Genomic DNA, 22,199 nt, shown 5'->3' with positions numbered 1-22,199 from the left:
AAAAATCATTTAAAAAATAATTATAACCACACTACTCAATAAACTATACTCAACAGAGTTGAATTTACAACCAGGCAATGCTGCCTCCTCTCCAAGCATGCCCCTTGGAAAGAAAAAAAATAATAGATGGTAGTTTTGTTTTTTTTTTAAATATTTTATTTAGAAATATATTAAAATAATATTTTTTTTAATTTTTAAAAATTATTTTTATAATTAATATATTAAAATAATCTAAATACTTTTAAAAATAATAATTTGAAGCAAAAATTTTTTTTAATTTTTTTAAAAGTATTTTTAAAATTAATTTAATTTTTTTAAAAGTATTTTTAAAATACAAAAACAAAAAAAGCTAAATTTTTATTTATTTATATATTGATACATTCTGTAAATATACATTTTTATGCACGGTTGGCATTATTTTTTATAGCCAATGATTTACAGTTCAAACATTAATAGCTTCTTATGCAATCAGACATTTCTTTTCTTGAAGAATGATGATTTTAAGTTAACATGTGATTGATATTTATCAATCACTTAATTAATAATGTTTCAGATTAATCACCAAGTAAACTTAACTAGTCATATTTTCTCATACCCAACATTATTCTATAATTATATTTTCTTTGTTTCATTTATATTTTTTTTCATTTACTTACTAGTTTAAATATCAAAGAATTCCTTGATAATTACTGATGAATAGAATATAAATATTATCAATTCAATATATATATATATATATATATATATATATATATATTAATTTCTCTTATGTTGAATAATAAATAGAACCGGGTAAAAATAATTGAAATACAATAATAGAGTATGAATATTTAATTTTTTTATTTAATATATAATAAATAAGATATGGTTACAGTAGAAACTTTACTAATAGTTATCCTTAGCCATCTCTGGTAAAGTTAATGGCAAGACTATGGAACGGTCCAAGTCATTGACCCAGACAGGTCACCTACTCTGAAAGAATTGCTCGAGAAGATTGCATCAGGTGGCTTCAACTAGAAGCTATTTTCACTATTTTTGGCTCCATAAAAAAACATGCAGAGAAATCTTCGTCCATCCCAATCACCAGCTTGCATACAAATCTTTCATATCAAACATGTTTTCTCTACCAGCCATGCCTTCAACAACATCAGTTTTATCAACTTACACCACCTTTGCAGCATCCGCAATGCTTCTCCGGTCTGTACTCAATGAAGTTCAGACCATGACTAGCCAATTAATCCCCCAAAAACTGCAAGAGAAAATTTCATCAAGTCTCGGACACCTTTTCGGAAGTGTCTCTTCTCGATTGACTCTCGTCATCAATGAATACAATGGTCACTCCATCAATGAAATATACCAGGCTTCTGAGGTCTACTTGAGCACAAGAATCACTCCCTCTGTCGGACAGCTCAAGGTTTCCAAGGGTCCAGGGGACAAAAGCCTTTCAGTCACAATCAACAAGGGCCAACGGGTTATTGACATATTCGAGGGAATGGAGCTAGCTTGGGAATTCGCATGTACTGAAACCCAACAAACGGTTGTTGATATTGAAAGCTGGTCCCAGGCATCAGGAAAAACAGAACATAGATCAATTCTGCTTTGCTTCCACAAGAATAACAAGGAGAAGGTGGTGAACACTTTTCTTCCTTATGTACTAGAAAGATCCAAAGCCATAAAAAATGAAAGAGAAGTGCTCAAGCTGCAATCACTTGGAAATTACGGGGGTGTCAACCTTTACCATCCGTCCACTTTCGAAACGTTAGCAATGGATCCTGTACTCAAGAAGAGATAATGGATGACCTGGACAGATTTTTGAAGCGAAAGGATTTCTACCTAAAAGTAGGAAAACCATGGAAACGTGGGTACTTGTTGTACGGCCCTCCTGGCACAGGCAAGTCGAGCTTGATAGCAGCCATGGCTAACTACCTGAAGTTTGACATCTATGACCTGGAACTTGCAAGTTTGCATGGCAATTCAGATCTAAGGAGATTGCTAACCCGCACAACAAATCGATCTATACTTGTAATTGAGGACATCGATTGTAGTATGGAGTTGCAGGATCGACAAAATGGAGGGTACAACCAGGGTAAGAGTCGGGTGAGTTCATTATGTTTGCTTCTCTTCTGTACTAAAATTATACAGGATATTGTTTGTGGTCCTCTAATTAAGATTTTTTTTCTTGTCTTGTAGAAGTTAACTTTGTCTGGACTGCTTAACTTCATTGATGGTTTATGGTCAAGCTGTGGAGATGAGAGGATAATTGTGTTCACGACCAACTACAAGGACAAACTAGATCCTGCATTGCTGAGACCAGGCAGGATGGACATGCACATACACATGTGCTACTGCACTCCTTGTGGATTCAAGATTCTTGCTTCTAACTACCTCAACATTAAAGAACATAGCCTTTTCAGTGAGATTGATGAGTTGATTATGGAAGTGGAAGTGACTCCAGCAGAGGTTGCAGAAGAGCTCATAAAGAATGAAGACGTTGATACTACGCTTACAGGGCTCATTGGATTTCTAGAAAGGAAAAAGGGAATGAAACGCAAACATCCTGATGTTGAAAAACAAGGGGAAGTGGATGAAAATCAAAAAGAAAATGACAACAAAAACGAAAGCCTGGATGTGGAGGAGAAATGTGAGGAGAAGAAAGCCGAGACAAGTAGGGGGAAGAGAACAAGAAAAGCAAAAGGAAGAACATGAATTGTCATATGCGCGCGTTCTCTTTTAAAACTATAGAAGTTAAGGTTGATTTAAAAGCTGTCAGTCTGTTACTGTTGTATCCAAAATTCTCAAGTATATCAATAAGTACTTATAGTACAAATAATTAATCTTAGTTTTGGTATCCTAGATTTTACACGAGTGAATTTAGGCATAGTTGAAATAAGCTAGTATTTGCAGGAATTGATGATGAAAAGCGGCTGAGTTGATGAAGTGGATGGGGTCAATGGTATGTTTTTTATATATAAAGGCTAGAAATGGCATGTGGAATGACACCAAAACTGAGTATATGGTGATTTATAGTGAAGAAGAAAATGAAAATTTAAGCAGCATTTCAAGGGAAATAACATATACACGTTGCCTTCATAGTCATGATGACCATATCCCAGCAACACCGTTTTCCAACATCTCCTATTTTCTGATATAAAAACTGGTAGCTGTTTGGAAATGGTATTGCTAGGATACGGTCACCGTGACTCATGAGAAACCAATGAAGGCAGACATGTATATATTCTTTCCCTTGAAAAGCTGCTTAAATTTGCGAGTCTTTTCGTTGTGGTTTTTGTCAGCTGCCTCAGGACATATTTTCACCTTCCTACTATCAGCCATGACTTCACTACTGGGCAAGCAGCCAACGAAAAAGCATTTACATTGAGTACAGGAACACGTTCCAATTGATAATCCTACTGTAATTGACCTGTGGCTTTAGATTTTCTGCAGAAGTTTTCTGATATTGTGGAAGTAGACTTCAGAGGCCCGTACAAATTATATTCCCAATTCTTTCCGCTCACAATGGCAGCACAGTGAGCAAATCAAATAGAGAAAGCTCACTCACTCCAAACCATCACTTTGGTGACAAATCCTTCGTGTCAAACATGTTTTCTGAACCAACAATGCCTTCAACAACATCAGTTTTATTAACACACACCGCCTTTGCAGCATCAGTAATGTTTATCCGAACTGTGCTCAAATAAGCCCAGACCATGACCCACAATTTAATACTTCCCCATAAACTCCAAGGGATCGCAATATACTTGGAGGCCGTCTTGGAGATGATGTGTCTCTGTTGACTCTCATCACCAACGAATGCAATTTACTCGTCCGCAATGAAATCTACCAGGCCTCTAAAGTCTACTTAATCACTAGAATCAACAGAGCAATCAGGCAGCTTAATGTTTCCAAAGATCCAGGGGACACAGTATGTAATATTTTGCAAAGAAAACGAAAGGTTTTTTAGTAACGACATGGCAACAATACCCTTGTAAGAGCAAGTTTTAGGCATAAATGGTTGAAGGATACTTTGGTAATTTGGCTAACAATTGGTAAATATAAATAGGAAGAGGGAAAAGACAAAAACACAAGAAGAATCAGAGTTGAAAAGAAAAAACGGAGAGTAAAGAAGAAGAAGAAGAAGAAGAGAGAAGGAAAGAGAATTGAAGAAAATAAGTTTATAAGGTAAGATTTATGCTTTAATGTGTATAATTATTGGTATTAATTAATATTTTAAATTTGTTAAGATTTAGGGTTTTGGAGTTTATGTTTTAGGTTAGATTGATGAGTTGATTGAAAAGTTATGAATTAATAATTATGGTTAATGGTTTAATTGTTTGGTTTTTAGATGATTTTGTTAAGAATAATGATTTCGAGATTAATGAGATTAATTGAATTATTGGTGTAAGAAATTGTGAAAAAACCATTACTGGAAAAGCTGGACAGCAGTGTCGTGAGGTAGAGGATGGTAAAATTTCAGTTTGGTCCCTTATTTGTAAAAATTACACTTTAATCCTCAAACTTTGAAAGAATTTGCAAAATTGGTCCCTGGTGCATGACTCTAGATTCTGGACAGAATTAAGGATGAATTAAGGGTAAAATTTCAGTATAGTTATAAATTTATGACATTTTCAGTTTGGTCCTCCAAATTTGGTAAAATTATAATTTGACCCCTAAAATCTTTGAAAATTACAGATTGATCCTAGCAGTAATTTTAGTTTTCAGATGGGTCTTAAAGAACATTTGAGATTTTTTGGGTAAATTATTATCAAATTTTATAATTTTTTTTCTTTTGAATTAGAATTTTGAAAACTGAAAAATCAGTTTGGTTCCTAAACGTATTGGGTTATAAATCAGATTCTAAGTTAAGTGTATTAAATTAACTTTACATTCTTTTTTAGTTTGTTTTGAGCATTTTTTATTCAGATTTCTTTCGGTTGTTGTATTAACTCGCATGTGTATATTAAATGTTATCTACTTACTGAGTTGTAACTCATCTTTTTATTATTTATCTTTTTTAGGTTTATAGTTTTGTTAACAGATCATTTTTGTTGGACTTTCAGAACTTTTTTTTTAATTGTAATTATTACTTTTTCATTATATCTAGTTAGTGCTCCATAAATTATTAAAATTGTATTAGACAATCAACTTATTTTATGAAATTAATTATGTTATCAATGTTGCATAGAATTTTGTTTTGATTATTATAAAGAAAAAGGTTTGTATGTTTGTTTAGGTTTACATAGATAAGGAAACCTAGAGAGGGGACCTATCTATATGCCTGTCATAGATTTGAGGATCAGGTCGTGCTAAACTTGGCATCGGAGTCTTAGGCTAAAGAAACAGTAGCACACATAATTTCATAATATCTGTCACATTAGGATCCATATCATTTTATCCATTTTCTTTGAAATTTTGAATTCTCGTCAAGGATATTTTCTTTGACTCTTTAAACTTTTTGATAGATATGTTTTCCTAGAATTCTATAATAATTATCATGTTATAGTTTTAACATAATTTAAGTGCTCTAATTTCTTATAGGAAATGTTGAGAAATAGACAAATAGTTGGTATTGGTAAAGTAGGTGACGATCAAGACGATATCACTATTATGCAATTGAGGACTACAAGGCAGAGAAGGAAGGTCGGTATAGTCACACCTCGATATGTTGAAGAGATACATCCAATAGTAAAGGAGGAATCTCAAGAGTTAAAAGTGGAAAATATTGTTGGTGAAACAGGCGTAAGGGTAGCTAACCCTGAGTTTGTTATAGAATTTCAGCAGCTTAGTAAGGCTATGCGAACTTGGATGGAGTTTAGTATGGAAAGAGATCGGAGAAGGGATAGAGATGTTCCATCATCATCCAACACTGTTCAGGGAGTCAATGTTTCATTGAATGACTTTATGAAGTTAGCACCTCCTATCTTTACTGGAATGGATAGCACAGAGGATCCTCAAAGGTTTCTGGATGATATATGGCGACGGTGTGAAGCTTTGGGGTGTACAGATCATCGAGCTGTGAGTCTTGCATCATTCAGGTTAGAGGGAGATATGGCCATTTCTTGGTTTGAATCTAGAAAGAGAGAGAGGTCAACGGAGGCTCAGTGGACATGGAAGGAGTTTAGCACTATGTTCTTAGATAGATTTCTTCCTCAGAGTGTTAGGGATGCTCGACTCTATGAGTTTGAGAGGCTATCTCAAGGGAGCATGACAGTGGATGAGTATGATTTAAAGTTTACTCAGTTATCAAGGTATGCTGAACATTTTCTACCTACTGAGGAGTGGAGGGTGAAGAGGTTCATTCGAGGACTCAAATCCTCAATGTATATAGTGATGGTGTCTCAGGTGTTTCCTTCTTACTCCTCAGCTGTTGATAAGGCCAGGTTGATTGAGGCACGAGAATTAGAAGACATGGTTGCAGGTCAATCCAAGAGGTCTAGGGAAGAAGGTCATGCTTTTAGACAGCCGGGACCGAATACAAGTCTTTCTAGGGAACGGAGTGGTCATCAGGACTCATGGATTCCGAGGAGGTTTAGACGGATATCTTCAGCCAGTGGCTTAAGCAGTCAAAGTGGTGGTAGAGGTGCTCAGTAGTCAATGTTCAGATCAGACTACACCTTATAGCTTTTTTGTTTCATCTGGAATGGTTTTTCATGTCAGCATTGTGGAGAAAGCCATACTGGTGTAGAGTGCTAAAGAAGGACTAGGGCTTGTTTCGGTTATGATTATATAGGTTATAAGATTCGGGAGTGTACCAAGAGACATCCATCAGCTTTAGGAGCATTTGCTTCAATTCAACCTTTTATTCAAGTACTATAAATGGGACAATTTGTGGCTCATGGTGGAAGAGGTTTTGGTGGTCGAGATTAAAGAGATTGGGGTGCAAGTGATAGAAGCTAAACATAATAAGGTTTGGAATATGTCAAAATATTTTCCTTGACTCAATATGATGCTCAGGTATCTTTGTGTTTGCTATTTTAAAGTAAAAGTTTTATTTGGCATGGGTGCAACTCATTCGTTTATGTTCTTGTATTTTTCCATGATATTAAATAGGCAACCAATTCTATTAGAATCCCCTATTTGAATCTCTACTCATATAAATCAGTATTAGTGGAGTTTGTATATCTGGATTGTGGTATTAAATTGGAGATGAGATTTTTATGAGAGACTTAAATGTATTAGATATTGTTTATTTTAATGTAATTTTAGGGATAGATTAGTTGTTAAAGCATAGATCTTCAATGAATTATTGTGGTAAGAAAATAGTTTTTCATCTTAGATGAAGAAGTTGAGTTAATATTTCAAGGATATAAGATTGTATCTTCAGCAATTATGCGATCGATCATCTCAAGATGAATGGCGCGGAAAAGAGGTACAATGCTACCTAGCATATATGGTGGATATAGAAAAGGAAATTTCTCAGTTAGACCGAGTCCCTATAGTTAGAAAGTTCATCGGTGACTTTTCAAATGACTTACTTGGATTACCTTCGTACAGAGAGATTGAGTTTTGTGTTGCTTTGGTTCTAGGTACTAAACCAATATCAATGTCACCATATAGAATAGTGCCAACAAAGTTGAGGAAGCTAAAGGAACAACTACAAGATTTGTTGGATAAAGAGTTTATTCAATCTAGTGTGTCTTTTTGGGGGGCCTTAGTGTTCTCTGTCAAAAAAGGATGGGTCATTGAAATTGTGTAAAGTTTACATTGAAGTGAATAGGGTGATAGTTTAGAGTAGATACCCATTTCCTTAGATAGATTATTTGCTTGAAAATGATTATAAGGAGCTTAATTCTTTTCTAAGATCAATCTTTGATCTAGTATCACCAGTTGAAGATAAGGAAGGAAGGCATTCTAAGAAAAACCTTTAAAACTTGGTATGGTCATTGTGAGTTCTTAATGATGTCTATTAAGTTTCAAGAAAAAAGCTTTTATAAAGTGAAGAAATTGTAATATTTTGAAAAGAAAATGAAAGGTTTTAATAGAGAAATGACAACAATACCTTCGAAAGAGTAAGTTTTAGGTATAAATGATTGAAAGATTGGTAATTTTCCTAATAAATATAAATAGAAAAAAGAAAAAAACAAGAAGAATCAAATTTAAAGAGAGAAATCAAGAGTAAAATAGAAGAAGAAGAGAAAAGGAAAAAGAATTGGAGAAAATAAGTTTATAGGTTAAGATTTATGCTTTGATGTGTGTAATTATTGATATTAATTAAGATTTCAAATTTGTTAAGATTTAAATTTTGAAGTTTATGTTTTGAGTTAGATTGATGAGTGGATTGAAATGTTATGGATTAATTGTTATGGGTAATGATTTAATTTGTTGGTTTTTAGATGATTTTGTTAAGAATAATAATTTTGAAATTAATTGGTTTAATTGATGTATTGGGTGTAAAAAATTATGAAAAAACCCTTGCTGGAAACACTAGATGGTAAGTGTCTTAAGGTTTAGAATGGTGAAATTTCAATTTGATCTTTTCATTTGTGAAACTTACAGTTTAGTTTTTAAACTTGAAAGAAATTTCAAATGAGTTCCTATAGCATAATTAGATGTTCTTGGTGTAATTAAGAATGAATTATGGGTAAGATTTTAATATAGATATAAATTTATGATATTTTTAATTTGATTTTTTAAATTTGATAAAATTACAATTGCTGGGAAGAGTAATTTTAGTTTTTCAAATAGTAATTAAGGTGTTTTTGGTGAAATATTATTAAATTTTATAATTTTTTTCTTTTGAATTAGAATTTTAAAAACCGTTTTATTTATGCTTTTTTTAAAAAAAAAAACTGATTTGGTTCTTAAACATATATAATTATCAGCTAAATTCTAAATTAAATATATTAAATTGACTTTATATTTTTTTGTGTTTGTTTGATTATTTTTTTATTCAGATTTATTTTAGTTGTTATATTATCTTGTATGTATATATTAAATGTTATTTACTAATTGAATTATAGAATTACCTTCTTATTAATTTTTTTTTCAGGTTTATAATTTTATTAATAGGTTATTTTTGTTAAATTTTTATAATTGTTTTTTGTTGTAATTAGTATTTTTATTATTATTCTTAGTTAGTACTCTACACAATACTGAAATTATATTGAAACAATCAACTTAATTATGTTATTAATGTTGTGTAAAACTCTGTTTTGATCATTATAAAAAACGTTTGTATGTTTACTTCGGTTTTACCTACATAAAAACAAAACCTGGAGATAAGGAAATGTAAAGAAAGATCTCAAATGTGTCAGTTATATATCCGGAGATTTACCATCACAAAATAACAATCAGAAAGGATCAGCAAATTACTGACACGTTTAAAGGAATCAAACTTGTTTGGGAGATTGTATGTGCTGAAAACCAACAAACTGTTGTTGATAATGGAAGTGGAAGCCGCTCCCGTAGAGGTTGCAGAAGAACCCATGAAGCTTTTGACACTGCAGTCACAGGGCTTCTCGAAAGTAAAAACATTATATAAAACAGTAAGAAATTAAAGCGCCCACCGTGGGGCTCGAACCCACGACCACAAGGTTAAGAGCCTTGCGCTCTACCAACTGAGCTAGACGGGCTTGTTGACGTGATCTTTTGACAGTAACTAATAACCTAATATGAACATATTAAATTCTTAATATCGGAGATTCCAACATTGATTTCTTTGAGATTGACTTTGATGACGGACTCTGGTGCGAATTCTTGTTTAAATGAAAGCTCGTTCATGAGGACTACTCCGGGCTCGGACACAAGGATTAAAAGACCCTCTTTGTAGCAGTTCTTCCACATGCTATAATATTAGATAATTGGTGGTGATGTGGGATATTAGCCTTCCAAAAATTAGGGGTATGAAGACACCACAAAGTTGTTTTACTATAAGGCTAATCTACTAAGGCTTCCATTATAATTTGCATATATGGTACATGCATTCCTACCTGTAGAGGAAGGCAAAGAAAAGAACAAAATCCATGCTTACAAGGGCCTGTACATCTCTTCTTCCCTATGAAAAGAAAAACAAATAATGCCCCCAAGACAAAAGAAAGGAAAAGGATACAGAAGAAATTTACAACACCAACTTAACACTGGTAAACTGAGTAGCTCTTGCTCTTCCAAAAAACGCTTATAGCTTTCCCCATCTTTCTTCTTGAGACAGATTTGCATAGCGGCTTTGTTTCGGGAGCAGGCATGGACATGGAACTACTTTCAATCCGCTGAAAGCGCACCTCAGCAGATGATTGATCTTGCTGAAAGCACACCTCAGCAGATGGTTGATCTCGCTGCCGCTGCTCCCGAAACAGCATGAGAAGTTTCTGAGCTTTATCTTTCCCTCTTGTGGTCCCATTCACCGAGATTGAGACCAGCGCAGGTATAACTCCTTCTTGTAGGACCAATTGACTACCCTTCTCACTCCCATTGCACAAAATGTAAAGGCAAGCAACAGCCTGCTCCTGCTCTATGGGTTCGCCAGTGTCTAATATAGTCGCTAGCCCGCTAATAAGGCCAGAGGCAGACAGCATTTCATCTTTTGCTGATTGACTACATGCTAAATTTATCAGCACTGCTATAGATTTTTCTATCCATGCATGATCACCAGGGACTGCAAGAAGGGACTGGAGGCCACCGATGATGCCAGTTGAAAGGAGATTCGGAATATTGGTGGGGTGGGAGGAGAGATTATAAAGGGCATGAAGGGCATCAAGCTTGCATTGCGCTCCAGTTTCACCTTGAAGGATTTGGACTAAAAAAGGCACAGCATGACTTGAACCAATGATGGACTTCGCTTCTTCAAGGCAGGAGAGATTTAGATAGAGAGCTGTTGCTGATCCATCAGAGTCAGAGTTGGAAATCATATCCTCCAACAATGAGATAACACCAGAAGCCAACATCATTTCCTTATTTCTGGAACAGAGTAACAGAAAGCAGATCAATTACAATAAAATTCATGGAACATCTTCACACTTCATAGATCTATGGAAAATGAATCAAGAACCTAACTCCCTATCTCTAGCAGAATTTTCTCTGTCGACAAGAAGATCCACAACGGTTCCAGTAATAAAAAGCATGTGTCACTCAATTATTACTAACACCTCTTGATTTTAATAATGATTCTAATACCTATTAAGCATATCATAGTACTACTACTACACCTACTCCGTGTTAATTTGATATTTAATGACTTCACACACCTGTTATTGTTGACGGCAAGGTTGAAAAGAGCCATTGCTCCAATTTCCTCGGCCATTGGATTCCTAGCATGCACAGCTGACTCTAGAAACTGCAATAGTGCTTCAACAAACCCATTGGCCCCCATAAAAATCCTGGCCTCCTCGTCATCCTTCAAAAGAAGCCTCACTTGTTCTACTATTTTGCATTTTTTCTTCAAGTCTTCATCACTATTCAAGATGGTCAGAAAATTCTGATATCTTTCAAATACATTATCCCCAAAGTCATCTTCTGGAACAGAATCTTCCTGTTGCAGTGATAAATTCTCAGTTTCAGTTTCTTCAGCCTCCTCAATGAGACCACTCCCCTCCAAAGAAATTACCTTGACCCCTTTCAACTTACCAGAACCGACAATCTCCACAGATCTTGAATTTGCAGAGTCAAGCTCAGACATTGCCAGCCTCCAATAGTTGAGGTCAAGAGACTCTGGAGGACCATCAGGTGCTGGGACTCCATTCTGTTCGCACCAACTAGCAACAAGACCTTTGACACAATAATTAGGAGTCAAGCAGAGATGAGAAAGCTTTTGTTGAGTCTTTGGACAGGTGTCATGCCCATCACTGAACCATTTCTCAATGCAGATCCTTTCATACGTTTGTCCAGAAGCAATGATGACTGGATCATACATCAGGTGCAATGATATAGGACACCTCAATTCTTCAGGTGGAAGAGGCATTTGCCCAGATTTCCTAAAGTTTGGCTTGAAGTTTAATGAACTAAGCTTTGATAAATGTCGCTCAAAGGCATGGCCTCCATCTTCAAAAGAACCCTCAACAGTGGGTGAACAAGGTGCTGAACCCTGTGAATCATTGTCATCTGTAAGGTCACTTCTAAATAGCTTGGAATATTTCCTCATGAGATGTAAGAGATAAGCAACAATTGATTCCTTCCGCTTGTCTTCCTCCACACGAGCTCTTTCTATAAGTTTCTTAAGAGCTCTTCTCTCTGTAAGAGCTGCTCTAGAAGAGGTGATACCAAGTTTAGTAGCAGCCTCATGAAATGATTCTAGCTCATTAGTGTCATTACAGTTGTCGAATTTTCTCCCCTGCTGAAGCAATACAATTATCTCATCACCAACTTGCTTCTCTGATGGATCAAGAGAGAATTCAGTACCCTCAAGTTCACTTACAATCTCCAAAATCTGACAAGATTTCAAATTACAAAGGGGATCAAAAGGTGCTTCTAAATAATACAGGCACAAGGAACAGGGCTAGAAAAAGACCACAAAACAATTCCAGGACAGCATGGTTAATTCAACGTAAATGAAATATGATGTTGATGAAACCATTGGAGATGAAATATTAACATACAGAAATGATAGGATTCTTGTTGATATACAGCAAGGACATGAATACTCAAAATTTTGATACATCATTTCTACGTTCACTTTGTTTGGACAACCCAATTTATGAATGATATCATCTTCAAATTGACCATCAAGAAATAGAGTTCAGAAAGGAAATTGCTACCTCGCATCCAATTGATTGTGGAACAATATCTTCAACACGCCTAAGACTATCTACAAGAGCAGATCTTGCCTTTTCAAATTTTAAAAGGACAGAATCTCCAGTTATAGCCTGTGTCAGAAATGCAATTCCATCAGAAAACTAATATCACGGAAAAAAAAAAACAGAAAAAGAAAAGCAAATTTTAGTGCATCTACAAAAAAAAGGATTATCTTACCAAGTAAAGCTTACTACATTCTGAGCAATGCCGGAGAACATTCTTGGCTTTCTCAAGGGCTATATGCATCGAACATAATGCTTGAATGCCAGATTTACTCCTAGGTCTTGCAGCTTCCAATGAAGGGAAAATGGACAGGATTTTGCAATAAATTACAGAGAGTTCCTTGCACATTTCTCCATGCAGCTGAATACAGGTGGAAATATTGTCAATTAAGTTAAAGTTCATTGAAGACCTTAGAGAAAAAGTGTTTTCATGGCCTAACAAAAGGGTAACAATGTGAACATCACAAACAAATATATTGTAAATAAGACTCCCAACAGATGAACAGAAAAAATATGTCAGCCTAAATGGAATAACTTCTGGCACAAAGAGAGAGAACACCAAGCACCAGAAGCAAACAAAACAGAAGCACATTCAACACAATCAAACCCAAGTATACTAGGCAATCACCATAAATAGCAAGTGCCATAATTTAAAGGCAGGCATGAAGCACATTCAACACAATCAAACCCAAGTCTACTAGGCAATCACCATAAACAGCAAGTGCCATAATTTAAAGGCAGGCATTGCATTTTCCGTATACATCAGGAAACGAGCAGAATCGTAAAAATTAGAGAAACAAATAAGTAGGCTGCTCAGCCCAGATGGAATCGGGGGGTTCCTTAAGAATAGTACACAAAAACACCGAATCCAAGATTTTTCTTAAGAAATAAAGAACAATACCTTGGCATCGCTTGCTGCAAACAAATTTTCTTCAACCTCAGTAACATCCATAATTCACATTCACCGTGGAGAATTACAGTACAAATTTATATAAACTGAAACAAGAACAAAACACATTAGTAAGGCAAAACAAACCCTCCTATGTAGTTTCCACATCAAACAAACACAATTTGGTATCATTGAATAGAATTATAAGCCAAAATTCACATTCCCGTTTTCTTGGATAAGAAAATCCAAAAAAAAACTGACTTGAAGACCATTAAAATGATAGCACGAATTAGCAAACCCACCCATTCGAATAAACTCTCTTCTAAACTCAAAACACCTCAGCCACCAGAAACGAATCAAGAAAATAAGATAAGAGATCATTCAAATTTTTTTCCAAAAAAAAGGAGGAAACAAATATTAAATAATTATAATAACATCCTCAAACATGAATTGACACATGTAGCATCATTCTGTGAGGAAAAAAGAAACAAGAACATCGTTTGATTAAGACACTTTATCAAACCTCAAGAACACAAAAAAATAAAAATAAAAAGATCACAAAGCAAAGGAAAAGAATTTAAAAACAACAAACACGAATAGGTTTAGGCATTGTATAGAGAGAAAAAGAAAAGACCTTGCCTGATACTAAATGAAATCAGAATCGAAATATTTTTCTTAAAGATTGATTTCGAAAATGACTTGGAAATCCTTTTACCAGGAAAAGCAACACAGAAACAAGCGTGATAATATCATTTCATTTTCCTAAAAAAAGAAAACACACAGCCAACCAATCATAACAAACCACAAAATAACTTTATAAAACACGATTTGACCACGGATGCACAAAACAGAAACGCTCCAAAAACAGAAGAACCAATTGTAATTATTATTTTTCAAGAGAGAAAATAGTAATAACTAACCAACAGCTAAAAATTAGGGTTTCGTTAAAAAATAGAGGAAATGAAAAACCTTGCCGGGATAATCGGGGCGGGTCAGGGAGGCTTTATAGAAGAGCATTTACAACAACAAAAAAAGTTGACGAAAGAGAGGATTGTGGGTAAGGTTTCTATGATGATCTGTACAGTCCCATCTCGTTAGAGCAGGAGCTCAAATCGGTTGCGTTTTCAAGAGAGGAGGAAGAAAATAAGGGGACTTTTTTTACTTTTATATTTTGGTTCAAGTGGGCGTCTACGGCAAAGGAATAACTAAATAATAATGTAATGGAACGTAACGCACTGCTCAGAAATACATAAATAAAAATAGTAACTGTGACTGTAATATAGTTAAGAATCCAAGCAGTTTATTTGTTTATAAGATGAATTAAATAAAGGTTATTTTATTTGTTTTTTGAAGTGGGGGAGGGGAGATGGGGGGTTGGGGAATTTTCGCAGCTTATTAATGTCTTCTCCCAGGTTCACCGGCCGACAATGCCGACCTCCTTGTTTGTCGGTTAGCAGATCTGTCATGGATACTATCAGATTACCATATTGTCCTCCTTTTCAGCATCTAAACCCACAGTAATCTCTCCTCCCTTTTAGCTGGGCTTCGCTTTTACTTCCTTTCCTGCAAGAGGCAACTAGCAAATCTGCTTCACCGTGTATCCATTAAATTATAATTAGCTATGTTTTATAATAGAAAACATAAATATAAATTAGTTAAAGATATTTTAATTGAAAGATAGAAATATAAATATAAAAATAAATCTAAAATGTTTTTAAAGGAAATTTATATTATTTAGAAATAGAAAGTAAAGCTCTACCATTCAAATATAGCTAAGAATCCAAATAAATTTTTGGATTTTTCTCTGTATATTATTATATTCAGAAGCGATAAGGTTATTTTTAAATTAAATTTTACTTAAAAATATATTAAAATTTTATTTATATTATTATATCAAAATGTTTTTAAATTTTAAAAAAAAATACTCGAACAACCTAAGATTAAACATTAACTCGGACAAATTTTTATAAAACAACATAGAAAAAACCCTCTAAATTAACAGGAATGAATTATGCAGCAATTACACGTAATATTGTTAAACCTACGTTAGTTATATTAATCAAATATGTGTGTCTATATATATATATATAGACACACGCTCTCTTTTTTTGTATAGACTGAAGAATGAAGCAATCTTAGAGCCTGTTTCTTCAAGCTATTGTTTCTGCCTTTTGAATTGAAAAGCATTATTTTCCATGCTTTTCAATAAATAAATACATAAATAGAATCAAAAGTTTAGAAAACAAAGTCTTGATGAACGCAACAATGAATCCTTAGCTATCAAAGGTAATATAAACTTAGTATACTGTACATATGAAATAGATTAATAAATGAAGTAAAACTTACTGAAAATTCAAGAATTTATTTTTTTGTCTTCAGATTGACTACTTCATTATTATTTTAATTACTAGAACAAATAAATATTTCACAATACAAACATCCTTTTAAATTTTATTAAATTAATTCAGAGATATAAATATTGAAAAAACAAATAATTTTTTTAACATGCTTCTTAATATAAGAAGCGGTTACATATTTTTGGTAACTACGTGAAGCAATTATAACTGTGTTGTAACTTCGTTAGATATTTAAAATAAATATATTTTTTTCATGAATACAGATCTATTTCAAAAACTAATAATAAATATAAAAAACATGGATAAAAAATGATGGTCCCATTTTATGATGTAAACATTTCACGTGATAATCATGCAATCGAAAGCAGAATTTGGTAACCCATTTACAAATTTTGCTTACACCAAGTGACTTCAAGGTCATTTCACATCACCAGTTAATTATAATAGCAGTCTCCATTTTACAGATAAGGCAATGAACTTGATCGGTTCTTGTCTCTTATCGCTCAACCATATCAGAGGTCTTAAATTGGAAGCCAACCTCCTCCATGACTAGTGTCTTAGTCTGGTTCTGGCACCCAAGACGCGACGGCATGCCTCCTAATTTTGGCAAGAGACGGCTTGTGGGAGGGATAGGCTTGAAAACTAAGAAGAGGAGAGGGTATTTTTGTCATTAAAAAACATTTCTGCCTTGATTGGCAGCGGATGTCTCCGTTGCTGGAGTACGGAAACAGAAATCCCCAGTTATTAAAACGCCACGTGGTCATTTTTTCACCATCGACTTTAACATGATGATAATTACTCGCCCCCAGATCCATGCTTCACGGCAACTTCTGTAGTTTTCTCCACCGTCGACGGTGAAAAACATATCACTAGGCCCACATACATAGGAGAAAGAACAGAAAATACCCAGAGAGACCAACTACACGTGCTGCTCATAGCACGAAAAGGTTAATTATTATTTTATTTTATTTTTAATCTATTCCATGTTTCAAGTATATTGAAAATATATTTCACCTCCTAGATCAAAGTAATTGTGTTTTTTCTTCGAAAATATAAATTATTCTAGCACCATGGAATACGAGAGGTTGCTCGTTCGTAGCTGAAACATGAGCCAGCTTTTTTTCTTTTGCTGCCAGTTAACAGTTAAAAAATATTTTTAAAAATTAAAAAATATTTTTTTTATTTATTTTAAATTCATATATTTTTTTAATTTTTTTTAAAATTTTGATATAATAGTATTAAAAATATTTTTAAAAACATTACTAGTATATATTTCAACATAAAAAATTATTTCAAAAGCAACCATAATTATATTCTTTTATCATTTTAAAATTTTATTTTTATATATTATATCATAATTAAATAAAATATTAATTTTATATATCATCAAAAGAGAAAACTAAAATTTTTAGATGAAGAATCCCAGCAAAAGATTTTTAGAAAAAACTAATAAACTTAAAATGATCTATGCAGGAAAAATCATATAAAGAGAAACAGAGGATATATATAAAAGATAGATTGAATCGAATCGAGGGGTGGTGAGAAAATCGATGGCCAAATAAATTTAAATACTAAGTTATATTAATTAAAGCCTAGTAACACTTCCTAGATAATACAAGGACAACCAAGCTCATCAAAGTACATGAACTGTGTACGTGGCAATACAAGTTAAATTAATTAAAATCTCATTTGAATAATACTTCCTAGATAATATAAAGACAACCAAGCCAATCAAAGTAAATGAACTGTGTACGTGGCAATACAAGTTAAATTAATTAAAATCTCATTAGAATAATACTTCCTAGATAATATAAAACAACCAAGCCAATCAAAGTAAATGAACTGTGTACGTGGCAATACAAGTTAAATTAATTAAAATCTCATTAGAATAATACTTCCTAGATAATATAAAACAACCAAGCCAATCAAAGTAAATGAACTGTGTACGTGGCAATACAAGTTAAATTAATTAAAATCTCATTAGAATAATACTTCCTGGATAACGTAAAGACAACCAAGCTAGTTAAAGTACAGCTCGTGCCTCGCCATTATTTAACTGGAAAGAAAACAAATTACCATTGTTTCTCGTTTCTCTCGGAAGAAAACGATGTGGTTTTTGTCCAATCAAATTAATCTCCGACTAGGTGAGTTCAGGAATTCATATAAAAGAATATTATTTTATAATTTTATTTAATAATACAAATTTTTAAATTAAAAGGTGTCAAAGTTATAATAATGATTAAATAATTATGAATTTAAATTTTACATTTCTTATTTATTTAATAAAAATTAAATATAATATACAAGTTTTAAATTTAAAATGCTTTTATTGTAAATATTATATTAAAAAATAATATATATTATATTTTAAAATTTTATATAACACCTTAAGATTTTTAATTAAACTAATTGTTTTACATTTTATCCAACTTGGATGCTTATTGTTTATCTAATCTTACATCTTACATGGGCTGCACATCCTTATCTTATAAAAATACTAGACCCGTAAGTAAGGTTCTAGCCCAGTGGTAGGAGGGATTTGTCCCTTTTCTCTACACTTAGGTTCGAGTTTTACCATGCATGTCTGTCACCCCCGCGATACCTTACCTGCTTATTGGATTTACAGAATATTCAGTGGGCCGTGAGGATTAATCGTGGTGCGTGTAAACTGGCCCAAACAGCCCACGTAAATCAAAAAAAAAAATACTACATCCTTTAAATTATCATGTGTTGATGAAAGACAGAGAACTTTTACTAATTATTTATGTGGACTAAACTAAAGACTATGTATGTAACTTAAGAAAGGTTTCTCTCCAGGATGGTTTTCTCACACGTTGGTGTCGTCTAATTCATTAACATCTCTTACTGTCTTTTAATTCAATTTCGGGGCAACCATCAACGATATTGTCATTGCAGTGCAAAAATTATTTTACATCCAAATTGTTTTCCTTACTAATTTTATTTTTTAATTATTTTGGTTTTTTAATCAAAGAATGTTGTTAAATCACCAAACAAATTTTTTTTAAAAAAATAATATCTTTTCTTTTTTAAAAAGAACAAACAGAATACAACTTGAACAAAAATATGGATGAAAAACTTTTAAATGGATGAGAATTCTTAATAAAAATTGAAGAAGTATAATTATTTAATGATAGGAGTAAGACCGCCTGTATTTTTTAAACTAACCTTAAATAACTGGTAGTAAAACTAATCTTTTATAACTAACAATGTCTTAAAATTCAAGGTGCTTGTAACTATGGTTTTTTTTTTTTTATTGGGTGGTTGGATAACAAACTTAATTAAGTATTTATGGTATTAAATCTATTCTTCATAATAAAGAAAGTTGATAGGTTGGTGTAAGAATTCTAACACCCACAAAATAGTTCTCCCTTTATGGATCTGGGACCCTCAAATGCTCACTTGCAGGGGGGAATTGTAAAAAATACTCAAAAAAAATAATTAATTCAAAAAATAAAGTTGTTTATTCTTGTTTTAATATGAAGTAAATGTTTTGAACAAAAAAAATGATGGTGGTATGTTAAGAATAAAAATTAAGAATCCCTTATTGAGATGATAAATATTATTATACATGTATTAGTAAAAAATAAATATTTTTTATATAAAAATTAATAAATAATAAATATTTTTAACATAAATATTAACATGATAAATTATAAGAAACTCTTTTATATATTTAGATGTGTAAATAAAGTAAAATCCAAGCTAAAAAACTTTGATCATACTAAAATCATAAGAATTAAGCGTTTCATTCAGGTCATAAAACAAGATTCACGAGTTGTTTGGACATGTATCGAGTCCAAGCACTTGATCTAGACCCGCGGTTGCTCGGTATGGTCAGGGTCCGGCCTGAAACTTTTTTAAAAAAACTCTCTCTCGTGTGTGCCATCGTTAAAATAGGTTTACATCAATGAAAAGTTGTCTAAAAAATAATGATAAATGTTCTTGCATCAGTAATATTTTGCTTTATACAAGAGAGAAAAAACCTCGTGATAATAGTCACTAATTCCAAATGGAACTTGAGAAGTAAAGTAGCAAGAACTGTGAAAACTTTTTGTTCTGATCACGGAACTCTTTCTATCATTTCAATCACATGGGATATGGGATAAATTTTGTTCTATCTTACCTCCGAAGTCAGGCATCGATCTAACCACCGATTGATTTGTAAGCTTTTTCTGTTTGCATCTCTCTACCTTTCATGCAAGATATGTGTGATTTTAAGCAAGTCTTCTGCACAGGTTGAGGATCATTGGCCTTGCTTTCGTTGCTTCTACTTCACATCAATCCTTCTGACCCTATACGGCAATCTATATATTGACTTACGCTCACGAACTTGCTTAATTAAGCATGTCTGATATTTAAGAGGAGGCTCTTTTTTGTTCTTGTTTTTTTTCCGAGAAACATCTTTAATAAAATCTTCTCGCCCTTTTATCTTTATCAGTCAAAGTCAAATCCTTGAGGAATTCTACAGAAAGTTCAATCTGTATTAATATCTTTCTTTTTTTCCTTGATAGATTTCGGATTCAAACTTCTTCTCTAAAATTTTTTAAAAAAAAAAAAGAAAGAAAGGAAAAAGGTGTTATACATACCGGGAGGATTTCTAGCTGATAAAGAATATGTTTAAAGTGTAATTGTAATTATTTTTAAAGTTTTTTTATTTAAAAATATATTAAAATATTTTTTTATTTTTTAAAATTATTTTCAACATCAGCATATTAAAATAATTTAAAATAAATAAATAAGTAAATAATTTTTATTTTTTTTAAAAAATACTTTTAAAATATAAAAATAAATCAGTAGACATGAATAGTAAAACATACCAAGTACAATTCGTGAAGAAGGTGTCAAAGATAAAAGAATTAAAAAAATATTACTTTTGAATTTATACACACACGGGGGCGTGTAGAAGGGATTGATTAGCAAAAGGATTACGAAGCAAATGGTTAAGTGACTCGAACTTTAAACTAATCAAAATGACCATGATGTAATAAATTTGCAAAAAAAAAAAGAGAGAAGGAACTATACTAAGATGAATGGACGTAGACTTGGAGTGATTTATAATTTCATATTAACTATTCGCTTGGCTAATTGATACAGCATTATTAAAAACAAAAAACGTTGAACATAGTTCTACGGGGCACAAGGAACACCAGCAACACGTCTGTGAGTCAAAACCAGATTCAGGTCCCCGGCTCCATATGAAGGGTATATATCTATATATTAACGTGGATAGCTTTCACGTAGTATGATTAATTTTATAATTTATTAAATATCTTCTGAACTCGTTGAAGGGTATATTTTTAATTGTGATGATGATAATTTAAAAAAAATAAAATATATTTTAATATTTTTTTTATATTTTAAAATTATTTTGATATTAATATATTAAAATAATAAAAAATTATTTTAACTAAAAAAATTTAAAATTCAAGGAAACACAGTTTATATTGTGTTTTTTAAAAACACTCAAAAACAATTTTTAGAAACGAAATTATGTTTTTTAAAATTAAAATTTTTATTTTATTTATTTTAAAATTAAATTTTTTTTGATATGTTAATGTTAAAAATAATTTTTAAAAATAATAAAAAATATTATTTAAATATATTATTAATATAAAATATTTTAAATTATAATTACTACACTCCTAAACATTCTTGAAATAAACTTCCACATTCAGGAAAGGTCCCCAAGCACGTGAGAGAAAAAAAAAAAATTTATTTGGGGAGGGGGGTAATGAGATGTGTTGTTTAATCACTATTTTTTATTTATTTTTTTTATCTCAATGAGGTCTTGTTTAAAAAGGGAAATAGAAGGATACTTCTATTGGCATGAAGATTTTTTTTTCCCCAAGTAACGAGAATGATAAATAAATCAAAAACATTCAGCACTGCAATTGTTGAGCGGGGACTGTTCAGCAAACATGGGGATCCAGACTTGCCACTCGCGTCTAGCATAACACCAGGTTTTGAGGAGGAGTGTGAGTCAACTCTACTGCCCGCAAACTTCTACGCATGCCATCGTCTCAAGTCGTGGAGCACTAATCTCGTCTAGAAAAAAGAATTCCATGGAGCAGACAATGAGTTCTTTCGTATATCCATGGTCGACTAAACATAATACTATGCATTAAGATTATTATAGTCTCCGAGGATCGAAGACCAGTTAATGCAGGATAAATAAACAACGATAAAAAAATCTAATAAATGCACGCACAA

General features: G+C 32.5%; 2 protein-coding genes, 1 non-coding gene and 1 pseudogene across 4 annotated transcripts; 2 read left to right on the top strand and 2 right to left on the bottom strand.

Moving 5' to 3' along the window:
• Window positions 1-876: 876 nt before the first annotated feature.
• Window positions 877-2,873, top strand: LOC105137478 (probable mitochondrial chaperone BCS1-A; annotated as a pseudogene).
• Window positions 2,874-4,134: 1,261 nt separating this feature from the next.
• LOC105137477 (uncharacterized) lies at window positions 4,135-7,063 on the top strand. The gene is made up of 2 exons (XM_011043225.1): window positions 4,135-4,179; window positions 5,536-7,063. Exon 2 carries the CDS (start codon window positions 5,539-5,541, stop codon window positions 6,586-6,588), a length of 1,050 nt encoding a protein of 349 aa, XP_011041527.1. The 5' UTR covers window positions 4,135-4,179; window positions 5,536-5,538; the 3' UTR covers window positions 6,589-7,063.
• Window positions 7,064-9,496: 2,433 nt separating this feature from the next.
• Window positions 9,497-9,569, bottom strand: TRNAK-CUU (transfer RNA lysine (anticodon CUU)). The gene has a single exon. It is a non-coding gene; the product is annotated as a tRNA-Lys (tRNA).
• A 287-nt stretch (window positions 9,570-9,856) lies between these two features.
• LOC105137476 (U-box domain-containing protein 6) lies at window positions 9,857-14,960 on the bottom strand. 2 transcript variants are annotated; one of them, XM_011043223.1, is made up of 6 exons: window positions 13,914-14,960; window positions 13,624-13,718; window positions 12,898-13,083; window positions 12,684-12,791; window positions 11,178-12,355; window positions 9,857-10,890 (listed from the first exon to the last, which is right to left on the bottom strand). In XM_011043223.1, the coding sequence occupies exons 2-6, from the start codon at window positions 13,672-13,674 to the stop codon at window positions 10,068-10,070; spliced, it is 2,346 nt and encodes a 781-aa protein (XP_011041525.1). In that variant the 5' UTR covers window positions 13,675-13,718; window positions 13,914-14,960; the 3' UTR covers window positions 9,857-10,067. The 2 variants fall into 2 exon arrangements, with proteins under 2 accessions (XP_011041525.1, XP_011041526.1); XM_011043224.1 differs by having other exon boundaries at window positions 14,581-14,960.
• Window positions 14,961-22,199: the final 7,239 nt, after the last annotated feature.

This window comes from Populus euphratica, unplaced genomic scaffold, assembly GCF_000495115.2.
Source record: "Populus euphratica unplaced genomic scaffold, PopEup_1.0 scaffold81.1, whole genome shotgun sequence".
Lineage (NCBI taxonomy): Eukaryota > Viridiplantae > Streptophyta > Magnoliopsida > Malpighiales > Salicaceae > Populus > Populus euphratica.
The sequence above is the reverse complement of the archived record's forward strand: the minus strand, read 5'-3'. Positions and strand labels throughout refer to the sequence as shown.